The sequence below is a fragment of the Scyliorhinus canicula genome, chromosome 3 (assembly GCF_902713615.1).
Source record: "Scyliorhinus canicula chromosome 3, sScyCan1.1, whole genome shotgun sequence".
Taxonomy (NCBI): domain Eukaryota; kingdom Metazoa; phylum Chordata; class Chondrichthyes; order Carcharhiniformes; family Scyliorhinidae; genus Scyliorhinus; species Scyliorhinus canicula.
In genome coordinates this window covers 204,782,743-204,802,224 of record NC_052148.1, presented here as the reverse complement: position 1 = coordinate 204,802,224, position 19,482 = coordinate 204,782,743, and the positions used below count along the sequence as shown (strand labels likewise).

The following is a 19,482-nucleotide window of genomic DNA, read 5'->3' as shown; positions in this document are numbered from 1 at the left end:
TTCTTCAAAGAATCGCCCTTGTGAGGCGTGCTCTGTATACCACCTTCAGCTGTATCAGCCCCAACCTCGCACATGAGCTGGAGGCATTCACTCTCTGGAGCACCTCACACCAGAACCCCTCCTCCCTATCCTCTCCCAACTCTTCCTCCCACTTTGCTTTGATCCCTTCCAGTGGTGCCTTCTCCTCTTCCAAAATAGCTCCGTAAACCGCTGGCACTACCCCCCTTCTTCAGTCCCCCTTTTGTCAGCACCTCCTCCAGCAATGTGGAGGCCGGCTCCACCGATATTCTTGATCTCTTTTCTGGCAAAATCTCGAACCTGCATGTATCAAAACATTTCCCCCTGCTCCAGCCCATACTTCACTTCCAGCTCCTTCAGTCCTGCAACTGACCCCTAAGAAACAAATCTTTTAGTGTCTTAATCCCCTTCTCCTCCCATTTCCGAAAATTTCCATCCCACTTCCCGGGCTCAAATCTCTGGTTCCCCCGAATCGGCATTTCCCTTGACCCTGTCCCCAACCCGAAGTGTTGGCGAAACTGCCTGCAGATTTTCAATGAAGCTATTATTACTGGACTCCCTGAGTATCTCCCCGGGGCCGTTGGGAGCGGCGCTGTTGCTAGTGCTTTTAATCCCGACCCCCTGCATAAATTCTCCTCCATTCTGACCCACTGGGAATCAGCCCCTCTGACCCAGCCCCGCACCTTCTCCACATTCGCCGCCAAGTAGTAATACATCAGGTTCAGAAGACCCAAACCCCCTGCCTGCCTTCCCTTCTGTAGCAGCACCTTTCTAACTCTGGCCACCTTCCCTCCCCACATTTTCGAAGTAATCCTTCCCTCAATCTCTCTGAAAAAAGCATTTAGCAGGAAAATCGGCAGGCATTGAAAAATAAACAGAAATCGTGGCCTGACCCGCCAGTGACAGAGGGAGACCATCCCCCCTTGCCAGATCAGTTTTCACTCTCCCCACCAAACTAGTAATATTGTACCTGCGGAGCCCCCTCCAACTCCTGGGCAACCTGCACCCCCAGGTATCTAAAGTGAGCCCCTGCCCTACGGAATGGCAGCCCCCCCACCCCTGCCCCACCCCCGGCTGAGACACCACAAAATACTCACTCTTGTCTAGATTTAGTTTGTACCCCGAGAAAGCAGCTCCAATATTCCCCCTATCGACACACTCGGTGCTGACATGTATAGCAGCAAGTCATCGGCATATAAGGACACCCTATGCTCTATCCCCCCCCCCCCCGCACTATTTCTTTCCATACCCCCGAACGTCTTAATGCGATGGCCAACGGCTGAATCGCGAGTGCAAACAGCAAGGGGGACATAGGACATCCCTGCCTAATCCCGCGGTGGAGAGAAAAGTATCTCGAGCTGATGTTGTTTGTGCGGACACTCGCCCTCGGCTCCTTAGTAGCTTTACCCATTTCACAAATCTTGGTCCAATCCTAAACCGCTCCAGAACTGCCATCAAGTACCCCCATTCTCCCCGATCAAATGCTTTCTCAGTGTCCAATGCCACAACCACATGTTTCCTTCCCCTCTGCCGTGCCATATCGTTCAATACCCTCCTAACGTTTGAAAAGAGCTGCCTCCCTCTCACGAACCCCGTCTGATATTCACCTATCACCTTCGAAGGCACTCCTCCAGCCTACCCACCAGTAATGTTGACACTTTTGACTGCATTTTCCAATTAAGGGTACAATGAATATTCTGTGAAAACGTATTTTTTTTAAAACCTACATATTGCATTAATTCATAACATATTGCTGTGGAAAGAATTATAATAATCTTTATTGTCACAAGTAGGCTTACATTAACACTGCAATATCTTTATATTATAGGTGAACATCTTTAACCTATCCCTACTCCACTCCGAGGTCCCCACCTGCTTCAAGAAGACCACCATCATACCGGTACCAAAGAAGAACCAGGCAACATGCCTCAAAACCGCCCGGTGGCCCTGACGTCAGTTGTAATGAAGTGCTTCGAGAGGCTGATCATGAAGCGCATCACATCCATACTCCCGGAACGCCTTGACCCACTTCAATTCGCATACCGTCGCAACCAGTCCACATCAGACGCCATTTCCCTGGCCCTACACTCATCCCTAGAGCATCTCGAAAACAAGGACTCCTACATCAGACTCCTATTTATTGACTACAGCTCCGCCTTCAACACCATAATCCCAGCCAAGCTCATATCAAAGCTCCAAAACCTAGGACTTGGCTCTCCACTCTGCAACTGGATCCTTGACTTTCTGACCAACAGACCACAGTCAGTAAGAATGAACACCAACACCTCCTCCACAATAGTCCTCAATACCGGTGCCCCGCAAGGCTGCGTACTTAGCCCCCTACTCTACTCCCTGTACACACACGACTGCGTGGCAAAACTTGGTTCCAACTCCATCTACAAGATTGCTGACGATACAACCATAGTGGGCCGGATCTCGAATAACGATGAGTCCGAATACAGGAGGGAGATAGAGAAACTAGTGGAGTGGTGTAACGACAACAATCTCTCCCTCAATGCCAGCAAAACTAAAGAGCTGGTCATCGACTTCAGGAAGCAAAGTACTGTACACACCCCTGTCAGCATCAACGGAGCCGAGGTGGAGATGGTTAGCAGTTTGAAATTCCTAGGGGTGCACATCACCAAAAATCTATCCTGGTCCACTCACGTCGACGCTATCTCCAAGAAAGCACAACAGTGCCTATACTTCCTCAGGAAACTAAGGAAATTCGGCATGTCCACATTAACCCTTACCAACTTTTACAGATGCACTATAGAAAGCATCCTATCGGGCTGCATCACAGCCTGGTATGGCAACTGCTCGGCCCAGGACCGCAAGGAACTTCAGAGAGTCGTAAATACCACCCAGTCCATCACACGGACCTGCCTCCCATCCATTGACTCCATCTACACCTCCCGCTGCCGGGGGAAAGCGGGCAGCATAATCAAGGATCCCTCCCACCCGGCTTACTCACTTTTCCAACTTCTTCCATCGGGCAGGAGATTCAGAAGTCTGAGAACACGCACGAACAGACTCAAAAACAGCTTCTTCCCCACTGTCACCAGACTCCTAAATGACCCTCTTATTGACTGACCTCATTAACACTACAGCCTGTATGCTTCAACCGATGCCAATGCTTATGTAGTTACATTGTATATCTTGTGTTGCCCTATTATGTATTATCATGTATTTTGTTGAATTTTGTTTAATTCCCTTTTCTTCCATGTACTGAATGATCTGTTGAGCTGTTTGCAGAAAAATACTTTTCACTGTACCTTGGTACACGTGACAATAAACAAATCCAATCCAATCCAATCCAATAAAGCTACTGTGAAAATCCCCTAGTCGCCACATTCCGGCACCTGTTCAGATACACTGTGGGAGAATTCAGAATACCCAAAGTTCAGGGGCCTCACGGTAGCATGGTGGTTAGCATCAATGCTTCACAGCTCCAGGGTCCCAGGTTCGATTCCCGGCTGGGTCACTGTCTGTGTGGAGTCCTCCCCGTGTGTGCGTGGGTTTCCTCCGGGTGCTCCGGTTTCCTCCCACAGTCCAAAGATGTGCGGGTTAGGTGGATTGGCCATGATAAATTGCCCGTAGTGTAAGGTTAATGGGGGGATTGTTGGGTTACGGGTATACGGGTTACATGGGTTTAAGTAGGGTGATCATTGCTCGGCACAACATCGAGGGCTGAAGGGCCTGTTCTGTGCTGTACTGTTCTATGTTCTATGTTCTATCGAACAGCACATCTTCCGGGACTTGCGGGAGGAAACCGGAGCACCTAGAGGAAACCCACGCGGACACAGGGAGAACGTTGCACAGACAGTGACCCAAGCCGGGAATCAAACCTGGGACCCTGGCGTTGTGAAGCAACAGTGCTAACCACTGTGCTACCATGCAGATTGGTTAGTTAACAGGAAACAGAGTTAGTATAAATGGATCTTTTTCTGGTTGGTAGGATGTGACCATGGTGTGCCACAGACATGAGGCCTCAGCTTCTTACAGTTTATATAAATTACTTGGATGAAGGGCTGAAGGTGTACGGTTGCTAAATTTGCTGATGACACAAAGATAGATAGGAAAGTAAATTGCGAAATGGACGTAAGGATGCTACAAAGTGACACAGATAGGTTAAGTGATTAGGCACAGATTTGGCAAATGGAGTATAATGTGGGCAAATGTGAAATTGTCCATTTTGGCACGAAGAATAAAAAAAAAGCTTATTAAATAAATGGTGAGAGATTATGGAACTCTCAGATTCAGAGGAACGTGGGTGATCTTGTGTATGAATCACAAAAGGCTAGTACAGAGATACAACACGTAAATAGGAAAGTTAATCAAATTATTGGTTTGATGGGAATTGGCTACAAAAGTAGGACGGTCATGCTGCATTTGACCAGGGCATTGGTGAGATCACATCTGGAGTACTGTGTACAGTATTGATCTCCTTATTTAAGGAAGGTTGTGCAATACCACTCCATCACTGTCTTCCTCAAGTCTATATGATGAATAGGAATTTTGAATAGGAATGGAGGCCTGAGTTTGGAGTTCACCCGGCAGGCAGAGGGAATAGAGCAGGAACACAACAGACCAAGAAGTTGTTGGGATTACAAAAGTCATGGAGGTCAAATGACATAAGTACAGTACCATATATTTCCAATAGAAAGGGCATGGTGTTTCCTAATGTTCTGCCTCTTTATGTCTCCTTTGGTAGAAAATTTACTTATTGGAAACCTGGCACGGTGACACAGTGGTTAGCACTGCTACCTCACAGCGCCAGGGACCCGAGTCCAATTCTTTTTTTTATAAATGTTTTTTATTCAGTTTTCATGTTTTATATTGAACAAATTACCCATCCATTTTCCCCTGATTCTGGGCCACCCGACTATTCTTCCTCTTGTTCGTTGGCCACAAACAGGTCCCGGAACAATTGGGTGAATGGCTCCCACGTTCTGTGGAAGCCGTCGTCCGACCCTCGGATGGCGAATTTGATTTTCTCCATTTGGAGAGATTCCGAGAGGTCGGACAGCCAGTCTGCAGCTCTGGGCGATGCTGCTAACCGCCAGCCAAACAGGATTCTACGGCGGGCGATCAGGGAGGCAAAGGAAAGGGCGTCCGCCCTCCTCCCCAGGAATAGATCTGGCTGGTCTGAAACCCCGAAGACCGCCACAATCGGGCATGGCTCCACCCTCACCCCTTTGGACATAGCCTCGAAGGCTGTCCAGTACTCCACAAGTCTGGGGCAAGACTAGAACATGTGGGCGTGGTTGGCCGGGCCTCTTTGGCACCGTTCACATCTGTCCTCCACCTCCGGGAAGAACCTACTCATACAGTTTCTCGTTAAGTGGGCTCTATGTACCACTTTTAGTTGCATCAGGCTGAGCCTTGCGCACGTGGAGGTGGAGTTGACCCTATGCAGTGCTTCGCTCCAGAGTCCCCACCCTATTTCCATCCCCAGGTCGTCCTCCCATTTCCTTCTTGTTGCGTCCAGTACGGTGTCGTCCCTTTCTACCAGTCGGTCATACATGTCGCTACAGTTCCCTTTCTCTAGGATACTTGCGTCCAGTAGGTCTTCCAGTAGTGTCTGTCGTGGCGGTTGTGGGTACGTCCTTGTCTCCTTTCGTAGGAAGTTTTTGAGCTGCAGGTACCGTAGCTCGTTCCCCCCAGCTAGCTGAAATTTCTCTGTCAGTTCGTCCAGTGTTGCGGTCCTGTTGTCCGTGTATAGGTCCCTGACTGTCAGTGTCCCCCCCGTCCTGCCGCCACCTTTTGAAGGTCCGAGTCCAATTCTGACCTCAGGTGACTGTGTGGAGTTTTCAATTTCTCCCCGTGCCTGCGTGGGTTTCCTCTGGGTGCTACGGTTTCCTCCCACAGTCCAAAGATGTGCAAGTTAGGTGGATTGGCCAGGCTAAATTGCCCTTCGTATCCAAAAGGCTATGTGGGGTTATTGGATTATGGGGATAGGGTGGGGCTCGTTCAGAGGGTTGGATCAGACTCGATGGGCCGAATGGCCTCCTTCTGCACTGTAGGGTGTTTATGATATAACATACTGGAGTTCCTAGCAGTGAAATCAACTCGTGGAGCAGGTACCAAAGCACTGGCTTTGCATATGTAGAATCAAAAGGCAGCTGACAACACCACCAGCAGTGTCATTAGTAATGCCAGCAAACATTCTGGAAACTTTTTAATGTAAATGTTCTTGTCTATTTCAACACCAGGATCACCATCTGATATATAATGCAAAACCAGAATTGAAACTGAAGCAGCTACCCTATGACACTGTTGTAACATAAAGGCCGGAATGCCCCCCCCCCCGCCATGCAGACATGGGGAGAATGTGCAAACTCCACATGGACAGTGACCCAGGGCCGGGATCGAACCCAGGACCTTAGCGCCGTGAGGCAGCAAAGTTAACCACTGAGGAAAGTGGGCTAACATTTAACATTCTTCTCGCCCAATGGTCATTTCTCAGCAGTGAATTTTCTTTTGCATTTTGATGTGTACAATCTGTTGTGTGATTTTAAATCATACAAAGTCTACAGCGTTCATGTTGGATGACTGTGAGCACGCACCTGACACATATTACTTTAACTGTCTAAAGATCTCGGGATTTGAACACACATAACCTATTGCTTCCAAATGCAAGTCCCCATTAGGAGCACATTTTAGAACCTAAATCAAACTGCACCTTTTAACAAAAATTCCATATGGGCAAAGAACTGAGTTCACCTGGTGCGGTAAATATGTATGTCTGAAAAATTTATGGTTTCTGCAATCAATTTAATAAACTGCTGAAATACTAGGAAGTTGAGAGGTTTCAAGAAAATAATTAACCTATTGCTATCCCTTCTTAGTTATTGTATTTAACAGCTATCTTCCTTTTAGTAAGAAATACCCTGGGGCTGGCAAAGTTTACAGGAAGAACAAATTGTTTCTTTCTTGGGTTTAACGTCTTCCTCTTTTACCCTTTTTATTTATTATTAAACAAAGTGCAGATGCTTAAAATGCAGCCAGTTATGTATATCATCCTCAGGGCGCACGGTTGCACAGTGGTTAGCACTGCTGTCTCACGTCGCTGAGGACTTGTGTTCAATCCCGGCCCTGGGTCACTGTGTGGAGTTTGCACGTTCTCCCCGTGTCTGCGTGGATTCCATCTCCACAACCCAAAGATGTGCAGGTTAGGTGGATTGCCCCTTAATTGGAAACAAACACTTGGCTACTCTAAATTTATTTTTAAAAAGTATATCAACTTCTTTGGAGACATGTTTTACTTTTATTTTTTTTAAATATTTTTATTAAGGCAACTGTATATACATTGAATACAAACCAACACAAGGGTAAGAACTAACAAAAACCTCATAGTAAACAAATAACTACCCAAATGGCCAACCTCCCTGCTGGCGGCACGGTAACACAGTGGTTAGCACTGTTGCTTTACAGCGCTATCGATCCGGATTCGATTCCCGGCTTGGGTCACTGTCTGTGCGGAGTCTGCATGTTCTCCCACATATCCCGAAAGGCGTGTTGTTAGGTGAATTGGACATTCTGAATTCTCCCTCAGTGTACCCGAACAGGTGCCGGAATGTGGCAACTAGGGGATTTTCACAACAACTTCATTGCAGTGTTAATGTAAGCCTAATTGTAACACTAATAAAAGATTATTAAAAGATTATCCTCCTGTCCTGCCATCCCCACTTTAACCCTTTATTTCCCCCCCCTCCCACTAGTGACATCGAAAAGTCGATGAACGGCTTCCATCTCCGGGCAAACCCATCAACTAACCCTCTCCAACCTTAGGAACTCCGCCAGGTCACTCACCCCCCCCCCCCCCCCCCCCCCCCCCCCCCCCCCCCCAGCTTTGGTTGCTCAGAGTCCCTCCACTCCAGCAAAATCCGTCTCCGGGCTACCAGGGAGGCAAAGGCCAAAACATCAGCCTCTCTCACCCCTGGACTCCCGGATCTTCCGACACACCAAATATCGGCACTTCTCCACCTTCACCTTCAGCACCTCGGACATTACGTCCACGAACCCCTGCCAGAACCCTACAGTTTCGGACATGCCCAAAATATTTGAATATGGTTCGCGGGCCTCCCTGTGCACCGCCCTCACCTGTCCTCCACCTCCTCAAATAACCGGCTCATCCTGGCCACCGTCATATGCGCCTCATACACGACCTTAAACTGGATAAGGCTGAGCCTGAGGATGCATTCGCTCTCCTCAGAGCCTCCTCCCACAACCCAGACTCCATTTTGCCCCCAGTTCCTCCTCCCACTTCTGCTTGACTTCTCCTATCGGGGCTCCTTCCCAGTACATTAACTCCTTGTAAATGTCGGACACTTTACCCTCACCCACTCCTTCCTTGGACACCACTACCTTATCATGTAGACCTGGGGGCAGCAGACTGGGGAAGGATGTCACCTGTTTCCTCACATAATTCCGCACCTGTACGTATCGGAAGCTGTTCCCGCTGGGCAGCTCATATTCCTCCTCTAAACTCAAAAAGCTGCTCCCCACAAACAGGTCCCCAAACCGCTCGATCTCTGCCCGTTGCCACCCCTGAAAACCCACATCCGACCACCACCACCCCCACCCCGGTGCAAATCTATGATTACCGCAAATCGTTACCAACACCGAAGCACCTTCCAATCTGAAATGCTGGCGCCACTCTCTCCATATCCTCAGGGCCGCCATCACCACCGGGCTCTTGGAGTACTTGGCCGGTGGGAATGGTCGATATGGAAGTCTGTGATAATGTAGGGGAGCTCCCCATTATCCCTCACCTCATTATATGCTCTGACCAGCTGGGGCCCCAGATCCCCAGAAAACATCTTATAAATTTCTGCAGGGAACTCATCTGGGCCTCAGAGCCTTCCCTGTTTGCATCGCCCCCATGCCCTCCATCATCTCCACCAGACTAATGGGAGCCCTAGCCCCTCCACCAGGTCCTCCTCCACCTTGGGAAACTCAAACCAGTCTAGGAATCACCGCAATCCCTCCCTGCCGGCTGAGGGCTCCGATTCGCAGGGGCCTCTTATAAAACTCCTCAAAAAACCCATTCACTCCCACCGGGTCCAGTACCGCTCTTCCCTTACCGTCATTCACGCTTCCCATCTCCCTCACTACCTCTTGCTTCCTAAGTTGGTGGGCTAGCATCCTGCTAGCCTTCTCCCCGTACTCGGACACTGCCCCTCTGCAACTGCCCAACTGTCTTCTCCGTTGTCACCTACCCAAAGTCCATCTGGAGCTTCTGCATCTCTTTCAACAACCCTGCCTCTGGGGCCTCCGATTAGCTCCTATCCACCTGCAGAATTTTGCCCACCAACCTTGCCACCTCTGCTCTTTCCACCTTTTCCCTGTGTGCCCGGATTGATATTACCTCCCCCGAACCACTGCCTCATGCGCCTCCCATAGCGCGGTGCCGAAACCTCCCCCGTATCATTCAGTTCCAACTACCCCTGGATTTTTGCCCTCACCTGCTCATAGACCTCCTCATCCATTAACAACCCCACATACAACCTCCACTGTGGGCGCCCAGTGTGGTGCATGGTCTGAAGCCATAATTGCGAAGAGTTGACCACTCCCCACCAGCAGCATCTTGTCCACCACAAAATAATCAATCCATGAGTACACCCTGAGGGCATGGGAGAAGTACGAGAACCTCCACGGATCCCCCCCTCTCGACCCCCCCACACACACACCCCACACACACACACCTCAATGCCCTCTGGCATCCCCATGATTCTTAAGTTTTGGCTCCGGAAACAGTTCTCCAGGTCCTCCACCTTCTCCTTTAGCCACTTCTGGGTCTCCCGCATCATTCAGACCTCAGCAGGCAACGAGGTAAGCTGCTCCTCGTGCTCCCCCACCATCTTCTCCACTTTCCGAATGGCCTGGTCCTGGGTCTCCAGCCTCTGCTCCACCCGATCAATCCCCGCTTTTAGTAGCTCCACCACCTTGGCCAGGTCCTCCTGGGCATCCCTTCTCTGCTGGCTGCACTTCTCATTTAAGAAGTCCACCAGCTGCTCCGTTGACCACTAGACAGGCAGGGCCGACCCTTTACCCTCCACCATCTTCACCTGTAGCGCACAAAGAATTTCTTGCTCCAATAGCTCCCTTCTTCTCGACCCACTGATGGTCTGTGGACCCATCCACCTACACCACCAGTGCAGTTTAACTTTCCTCAACTACTGCAAAACCTTTTTCCACCAAAACATCCAACCAGCAAAACGGGGAAAAGGACCAAAAAAAACAGCCTTGAGTGGGAGCTGCCAAATGTGCGACTACTACAGGTGGTATAGCCACTGGACTGAAGTATCTTAGAAATTTAAAACAACATAAAAAGGCAGACAGCAGAGACGCTCGAGGTGGGGAAGGCTGCCGGAGGCATTGAGAAGGCAGGCACAATCGAGGAGTCCAGGGAGGCCATGAGCTCTGCCATGTCTCAGGTAGGTGAGCATATTGCTTTCTCCAAAGAGAGGTTGGCGACCATCATGGATGAGCTGACACAGTGGCTGCCTGGTGTTAGCAGAAACCTGCAGGCCATTGCTGGCACCATAACCTCACAGTTGCATTGGGGAAGTGAGAGGTGGACTTTGCCCCCAGATATCCCTCCATGACCATGACCACAGAAAACAGGGTGATGCTAGCCTGCACCGAGAGGACTGAGGAGCTGCCAGCTGAACAACTAGAGAATACCTTGAAGGGCACTCTGTGAGTGGCCAGAAAACCCCAACCCCTCTGCCAGGGCCCTGAGCTCCTCCAGCAGTGATGTTACAGAGAACAATCCTGCACCAGTGCAGGAGCCCCTCTACGACCCCGGGCCATCCAGGCTGGCACCACCCAGTGGATGTCCACCACACTCCAACGTCAAGGGCAATGAAGAGCAGCAGTCTCAAAGTTGTCTACAGTTGCTGGAGACGTACTTCACCCCATCACTTGCAAATATCTTAAGAGCATGTAAACACACAATCATGGTGCTGGGGCTTGTTTGAATTTGCATATATTGATTTCTGTGTAATGAATTAAAATCTTTTTAAAAGTTCCACATCTGACTCACAGTGGTAGTGGGCTTCATGGTGTTATGGAAGGTTAAGAATGGGGTGGAGTAATCAGTAGACGGTGATTGGTTGGCTGCCTCAACAGGGGTCAACATCAGGTCTACAGAAAGGGATGGATGTGTGTGGTTTGTGTATGCCAAAGCTGTGGTATGCCAATAACGACTGATGAAGACCTAGAGTCATCTGGCCCTCACTATAATACAAGCCTATACAGCAAAAGCAAAATACTGCGGATGCTGGATTGACGCTTCCCTGGGATTGACGTCTGTTGCATGGAGCCACTGATGTCGTTGTGCTGCAGCAATCTTGTCCTCTCCATTGTCTTCATCGGATGAGGGTGTCTCTTCCTCCTCAGGGTTCAGATGATCCCCCTCTGCAGGGCAAGATGGTGTAGCATACAGCACACCACAATGATGTACTGAAGAGCTATATTATCATCATGGTCACAAGAGAAGGATAGCGGCAAAGTGCTTTGGCAAGTAGTTTACCTCCTTACCACTCAGAGCCTTCCCACTATCGCTTCAGGTACCATGCCCTAAGAGGGCCTAGGTGACCATGGACTTCTATTGGATTGGTCCATGATTATCTTGGCAAAGTAATGCTGTAGTTTGCCAATGCCTTCTACTGACCAAGAGACTCTCCCACTCTTGCTACCTGCCATCAGGGGTATTGAGATGATTTGTAGGCTGGCAATTAATTGGTGTGGCCACCTTTTCCATGGCTATCAAATCCCAGAGTGGGACTTGAACCTGGAGCTTCTGCACCTGAAGCTTCTGGACCAGAGGTAGGGACATTGCCACTGTGTCACAAGATCTCTGGAATGCACACAACTCACCTGAATTGATGTAGCCCCAATAATGCTCAAGTCATTGAACAGCATCTGTGACAGTACAATTTACTGGGTTAGTTCCTTTCCACTGAACTGTACATCCAATCCCTCCGCCACTGATACATTGTTGTTGCAGTATGTGCGGGACACATTGCAGTAGTCCACCAAGGTTTCTTCCTCCTCTGAAACCTCCACAACAAAAAAGAACAAGAATAGAATTGTGGGAGCACTGACTGTCATCTCCAAGACTCCCTCCAAGTCATCCTGCCATTGATATAAATTGCCATTATTTTGTCATTGCTGGCTCAGAAACCAGGCAATTCCTCTATCATGACAGAAAAGCACAGTGGTTGAAGGGAAAGACCCACCCCCACCCCACCACGTACTTTCTCAGAGCAACTAGGCATAGGTAACAAATGACAATTTTCCAGCTTCACTTGCATCCTAAGAACACAAGGAAGCAGAAAACCAACCTTTGGGGGTTAGTCAACAGGCCCCATTCTCCTTCAGGAAGGACTCTTCTCTTATGGTAGGTTATTGATTTTTCTCTTTAACAGTGTTACATACTGAACTATCCTAGCAACAAGTTTGGAGAGTGAAGGGTTTATTACGTTGCTTCACTGTAATGTAACAGCTTAGGAACACAGCAGTTTTAAAGTCAAAATTATATTTTAAAGTAATGCTAGATAACACTATTTTGATTATGAAATAAACCTAGTCTTAGCCTCTATTGTGTTTATAGGGACGTTCCTGTAAACGGAGAACTGAAGTTACCCATCCAATCAGAAAATATTCACTTCCATTCCTTCACAGACAAAATTAGATTAGATTAATGAATTCATTAACAAGTATTCATTAACAAATGTTGAATAATGACTTCCACACTTTAAACTGCTCATTTGTAAAAGCCAAACTATTTTGCACTCCACCCAATTAGTTTTCCATTGATTTGAATGGAAAGGAAAAAGATGGAGGAATGTAAAATGGGCTTCCAATTTGCCAATGTCTGTTTTGGTCTAGCGTCTGAGGTGAATTTCACACCTCGTGTCTATATTTTCAGTTTTCTGCCTCTGCATAATATAAGTCATTGCCTTATTCATGCAATGGAAATATTTCCCCTCCTTAGAAAGGTTTATATTCTGTAAGCTCGTAGGAAAATACTGCACTCAAAAGGGTTTTGTAAAGAAAATAAGACTTTTGTGGATTTTAATTCAAAGCCTATGTCAATAAGTACATTGTGTCATTATCCGCTACATTCATTACCAACAAACACCAAGTCTATTAATTGGCCTATTTACTTGACCAACTTTGGACTTGTGCCACACCTCATTCGTGGTTTATAGATAATTCTAGTGAATGCTATTGTGTGAGTGCACAAAATGTGATACTTCTACATTCTAATAACTGTGTGAAGACAATTGTCCCAGTTTCCCTTTCATTCTTTTAGCAATAATCCTAAATTTATGCCCTCTAGTTACCAATTCAACAACCAGTACAAACAATCCTACTTGCTTTAGCAAAACAAAATCTACATAATCCTTCTCATGCGCTTGAACTCTTGCAGTCTGTGATCGTTTTACCCATAAGTACACTTCTACTGAAGAAGAGAGGAAAACCATTGACAATGTTAACCAGAAAGCTGAATTAAGATAGTCGTGAATTTAACTGTGAATCTTGTGACTGGTCTATGAACTACCTCATGTATACTTTCTATCAGTGCAATTTCAGTCAAGAAGAAATAGAAAGCAAGGGACTCAAAGAAAATAACGACTTCAAGGTTGCTAAACTTGTCGTCGGATTGTCGTTAGACAAAGATTAGTGCTGACAGAAATATCAAAAAAGGCTGCAACTATTTCCATACTGGGATTTTAAATAAACCCTTTGAATCTACAAATGTTATTTCAGTAACAAAATCTATTAAATTCTTTTTCCAACTTTCTTTCTGGACTTTTCATCTTTACGCACTGCAGAGCTAGAGAAGAGTTTAGAATTTCACCATTACGTTAGAGATCGATGGGGCAGGAGATGAAGAAAGCAACTAATACCAAACACCAGGAAACCAGTCTAAGGTACAAAACACTTGAGATTTAAAGATCTGCTTAAAAATCACAAAGGTCTTTGAGCAGCTTCTGTTCATGGGGGTACTTTTGATTAAAACCATGTTGTTGCACTTGTTGAAAAGGCAACATACAAAACCAGAGAAACAACCACACAGACTGAGTGTTGTGCCTGTGCACTTCGACTGGCGCCGTCTACTCAAACCCAGTTCCTGCTCTTGCCCAAAGCTTTTATATTCTTCCTTTCCAGATATTTATCCAAGTCCCTTTGAATTGTCACCATAGTCTCTGCTTCAATAGCCACTTGTGGGTAAAAGTTTCAACATTTTTCTAACTGTACCTGAATAATTCTTCCACTTCTCTTTAATTCTTTTTGTTAAGATTCTAAATATACACCTTCTCATTATTAATTCAGTCAGTGCAAACAATTAAATATTTCCCTCTCAAAACTTTTCATAATTTTGAAAATCTCTATTACATTTCCTCCCATACACCTCTCTGTCCAGTGATAAAAACACCACATTTTAAAATAATAACTTCTCATTTTAGGTATTAGCTTTGTGAATTTATGTCTTGGAAGCAAAACATTTTTGGCATGGCTAGATTAATTTCAGTAAAGAGTGACATGTGTAATGAGGTGCAACAAATGTTGGACAAGGCGAAGCAGTTTTGTCTGGAGAGTGAAGAAAAAGTTTGAGAACAATCTCAGTCCACTCTTATCATACTTTCCAGTGTCCAGGTACAGACCGAGAGAATAATTTACCTGCACTCCCGCTTGGCCAAGCAATGGCGTGTGTTATGAGGGGGAAAATAATCTTTAAAAAAGATGATGGAATTAATAAGGGGCAAGAAAGATAAGTACATAAGAATATCAAACATGGGAGCAGGAGACGGTCATATAGCCCGTCAGGTCTCCTCCTCATTTAATATAATCACGGTTGAGCTTGGGCTTCTACTCCACTTTCCTGGCACTTTCCATGTCCCTCGATTCCTGAGAGACCAAAATTTCTCTACGTTAGCCGTAAATCAATTCAATGATAGAGCATCAACAAACCTCTGGGGCTCTGGGGTAAAGAATCCCAAAGATTCAGAAACCTTTCAATGACGAAATTTCTCCTCATCTCAGGCCAAAATAATTGGTCCCTTCTCCCAAGACCGTGTCATGTTTTAGGTCCCCCAACCAGGGGAAACAATGTGCGCGATTTTCCCACGGCGTTGCACCCAGCGCAGGTGAATCGCAGGAGAACCCCAGATCGGGTTCCGCATCAGGCACAAAACCTCACGCGAGTCACCTGTCGTGGTGCTGAGCACGAGGTGGATCATGCCGTCACTGGGCGTTGCCAGATGATTATATTTAAATGAGCCATTGAGCTAATTTAAATATCTGGACACCGTATTCGCCCGGCACCCAGGAGTCAACAGCCGCCTCAGCGAGGCCTCAACCGAGCACCATTTAGCACTGGTTTCCACAATAGTGGGTGGACCAGGCGTGATGGAACCTCGGGATTGTTGCAGGCCATTAGAGCCGCCTGGCTTGTCAGGGACAAGGCAGGGTAGTACCCTGGCACTTGACCTGGCACCCTCGCACTGCCAGCCTGACAATGCCATCCTGGCAGTGCCATGGTGCTCAGGTGACACTTCCAGGATGCCCACTTGGCACTGGCTGGGTGCCAGGCTGGCAGTGCCGAGGTATTCGGTCAGCACTGCCAGGGGTCAAGGCCTGGGGGGTGTCATGCCCATGAAATAGTGTGTGGGTGGGCTTGGAGGGGGGGCAAAAGAAAGGTTATTCGTGGTGGGGGGGGGGGGGTGAAGGGTAAGAGATCGGGGGCATCCTTTCAAAATTGCGCCCAGAACTGTGAGAAGCCGATCCTTGCTGGTGAGCTCAGCTCCCCAGTCTAAGTGTGGCCTCAATGGGGAGAAACACCCCGAGGCCAAAAAAACGGCTAAGTGACGTTGAATCGCGGTGTCAATCTCGGCACGGCAGCTGCTGGGAAACAACCCGCCAAACCTACCTGAAACCAGACTTGGAAATTTTCCCAGTCTCTCTGAACATCAACATTTACAAGTTTTACACCTTTAAAAAAATATTCTGCTTCCCTCTTGTATTCAGCATATTTGTAACAATCCCAGTCAAGTCCAAAAGCTTAAAAAAAAAAAAATTTGAATTCCCAGTGATCAACTTAAAGGAAATTGTACAAGATTTCAAATTAAGACCTTCATATTAACACACAAACTAAAAGCAACATTGGCGACTAAAATAGTGTTCAGTCAAAGTATACCCTAAACTATAGAAATAAATCCATATTTAACATTTAAAACAACTGACAATATCCCTCCCTTGTTCTACTTTACTCTGTGCTTTAAGTGAACATCCTATTCTCCTGAAACAAGTCCAGGCTCCGGCGCATGCGGGACTTACGCCGGCCGGCGAAGTCCTTTCGGCCCCGGCTTGCGTGGCACCAAAGGCCGTTCACGCCAGCCGGCGGAGTGGGAACCACTCCGGCGCGGGCCTAGCCCCTCAATGTGAGGGCTTGGCCCCTAAAGGTGCGGAGACGTCGGGTAGGCGCCGGGTAGGGGAGAATACCGGCCCACGTTCATGAGGATTTAAAGAAGACTGAAAGATTTGCCGATGATTGGCTAAAGGAAGGAATCTCCACAATAACCCTAACCATAAACACCAGTTTGGGGATTCAAAATTAACGGGCTGGAGAGGATTCAAAGTTATCTGGCTGGAAAACAAGGGCAGAAGTCCTCAGGACAAGTGAATGTTTTTCTTTTGCTTTCTGAAAATTCAGAACAGGCAGATCATTTTAAATATTTAGTGAATTTCCTGAATCAATGTGTAATCTGGTTGCAATGTTTAGATTCCTTAAAGTAAAATTTAAAGGAGGAAAGAAATGAATCTGGCTGTAAATAAATCCAAATGCTATTTCGCTAGGTTTTTTGTGATTAAATACCCAAAAAGCAATGCCCACTTACCCATTCCGGTACCAGCTGGTGCAATTTCACGGGAAAAGAGTTCCAAGGCTTTCTTCTGCATGTGGTGAACAGCCAGCCAAATAACAGCTTCACGGGGACTCTGTACAACCAAACCACAGCACTTGAGCAAAACTGGACACTTCTATCTTAACAATTAGACATCCACAGCAGATAGGTAAAAGGGAGCATTTAGATTTCTTTAACATTCTGCCTCATTTCTGTAGCTCAATGTCATTAAATGAGGAAAATGTGTGAAAGCATGATATTTTGAAAAATGGGAATATTTGGCTAAAGTTTAAAAATATCATGAAAGTATGAATTTTAAAAGAATAAATATATGACAAATGTGTTAATGTACCACAACATGGGGGGAAAGAGGCTAAAAGGACAGACATTTTCCATTAAATGAATGTTTGCACAGACTCGGTTACTTCAATCTCAAACTGACAAAACGATGCAGCGGCGTAACTGCAAAATGTTACTCATGACACCCAAATCACTCATTATGGTTTATAAAATCACTTCACATACATCTGTCCTCTTTACAGCTTGCTCTCCATAGGTGTCTTCAGATCCCAAAATCTGAACATTGACTCTTTTAAAGTCATCCAGGCCTATCTGCTCGAACATGCGTCGCATCCTTCACAAATCAACAAAAGGACAGAAAAACTGGTTTAGAATTCACCAAATTGCAAGAGCTATATGTATCAACACAAGTTGGCAGGGTTTTATTTTCAAATGGAATAACTTTTGTTGCTTCAAAAATGGGACTGGGTAAAGATGGCGATGATGAAAGCATGTGTACAGACATTGAGATAAGGTGAATACTCTGTTGTAATAAGGCTGTTCAGATTTCCAGTTCAATGTTTTGGCTATAATGCTACTCAAGTTTCAACCCTTGCATCTCTATTTTTCCTAATATTACCTATTTTCTAATTTTTCTTTTGTTTTGTTTGCTTTAGATCTTTTTTCACATTTCCCTCAAGAACTGTTCACCTTCAGGCATATTGGTTATGTTATGGGATTAGAAATCCAGAGGCTTGGATTAATGCTCTGGAGACAGGGGTTCAAATCCTACCTGGGGAATTTAAATTCAATTAATTAAATAAATCCGATATAAATTGACATGAGTAATGGTGACCATGAAACTATTACTGCATTGTTGTAAAAACTCATCTGGTTCACTAATAGAACACAGAACATACAGTGCAGAAAGAGAACATTCGGCCCACAGAGTCTGCACCGACACACCAAAGCCCTCACCTCCACCCCATCCCCGCAACCCAATAACCCCTCCCAACCCTTTTGGCCACTCAGGGCAATTATCATGGCCAATCCACCTAACCTGCACGTCTTTGGACTGTGGGAGAAAACCAGAGCACCCGGAGAAAACCCACGCAGACACAGGGAGAATGTGCAGATTCTGCACAGACAGTGACCCAGCGGGAAATCGAACCTAGGACCCTGGCGCTGTGAAGCCACAGTGCTAGCCACTTGTGCTACCGTGCTGCTCTTTAAGTAAGGAAATCTTCCATCTTTATCCAGTCTGGCATATATGGGCCGGAATTCTTTGCTCCCGCTGGCAGCACACCCCCGCCTGCTGATTTCCCAGTGGTGTGGGGTGGCTTCAATGGGAAATCCCATTGACAAGCGGCACGAGTAGAGAATCCCACCGCCAGCGAATAATGTGCCGCCGAGAATCCAGCCCATGGACTCCGAACCCATTGCGATGTGTTCACTCTTAACTGCCCTTTGAACTAATCAGCAAGCCACTCAGTTATATCAAACCACGCTGAAAAAGGTGAATAAGGATAAAACTGGACTGACCACCCAGCATTAACCAAGACACCGGACATGATAAATGCACATCCATCTCAATTGACCCTGTAAAGCCCTCCTCCCTAATACAGTACCCAGGATTCTATGTATGTTAAACAGCTGAAGCAGACAGAACCAAAGAATCTCACAAAAAATCATATCACAACAGGTCAAACGGGTGAAAATCCTGGAACTCCCTCCCTAACAGCACTGTGGGTGTACCTACACCTCAAAGACTGCAGCGGTTCAAGAAGGCAGCTCACCACAACCTTCTGAAGGGCAACTAGGGATGGGCAATAAATGTGGGCCTAACCAGCGAAGCCCACATCTCGTAAATTCATTTTTTAAAAAAGGGTGCAAAGGAGATTTATCAGAATGTTGCCTGGGATGGAGGGATTTAGTTATGAAGACAGATTGGATAGACTGGTGTTGTTTTCCTTGGAGCAGAGGAGACTGAGGATGGTCATGATTGAGATTACCATACCCCCCCCCCTGGTCAAAAGATGTGCAGGTCCAGTGATTTGGCCATGCTAAATTGCCACTTTTGTGTCCAAATGTTACATGGGGTTAAGGGGATAGGGTTTAGGCAGCGTGCCCATTTGGAGGGTCAGTGCAGACTCGATGGACCGAATGGACTCCTTCTAAACTGTAGGGATTCTTTTTTTTATAACTTTAGAATACCCAAATCTTTTTTTCCAATTAAGGGACAATTTAGCATGACCAATTC

General features: G+C 46.6%; 1 protein-coding gene across 4 annotated transcripts in view; it reads right to left on the bottom strand.

The window, feature by feature from the left end:
* lratb.1 (lecithin retinol acyltransferase b, tandem duplicate 1) overlaps window positions 1-19,482 on the bottom strand; it is a 253,628-nt gene that overhangs the window by 99,343 nt on the left and 134,803 nt on the right. For all 4 annotated transcript variants that reach the window (XM_038792045.1, XM_038792044.1, XM_038792046.1 and 1 more), the window contains 2 exons: window positions 17,469-17,577; window positions 16,938-17,037 (listed from right to left, as the gene is read on the bottom strand). In XM_038792045.1, coding sequence (XP_038647973.1) covers window positions 16,938-17,037; window positions 17,469-17,577 — 209 coding nt within the window. The remainder of the gene's footprint in view (window positions 1-16,937; window positions 17,038-17,468; window positions 17,578-19,482) is intronic.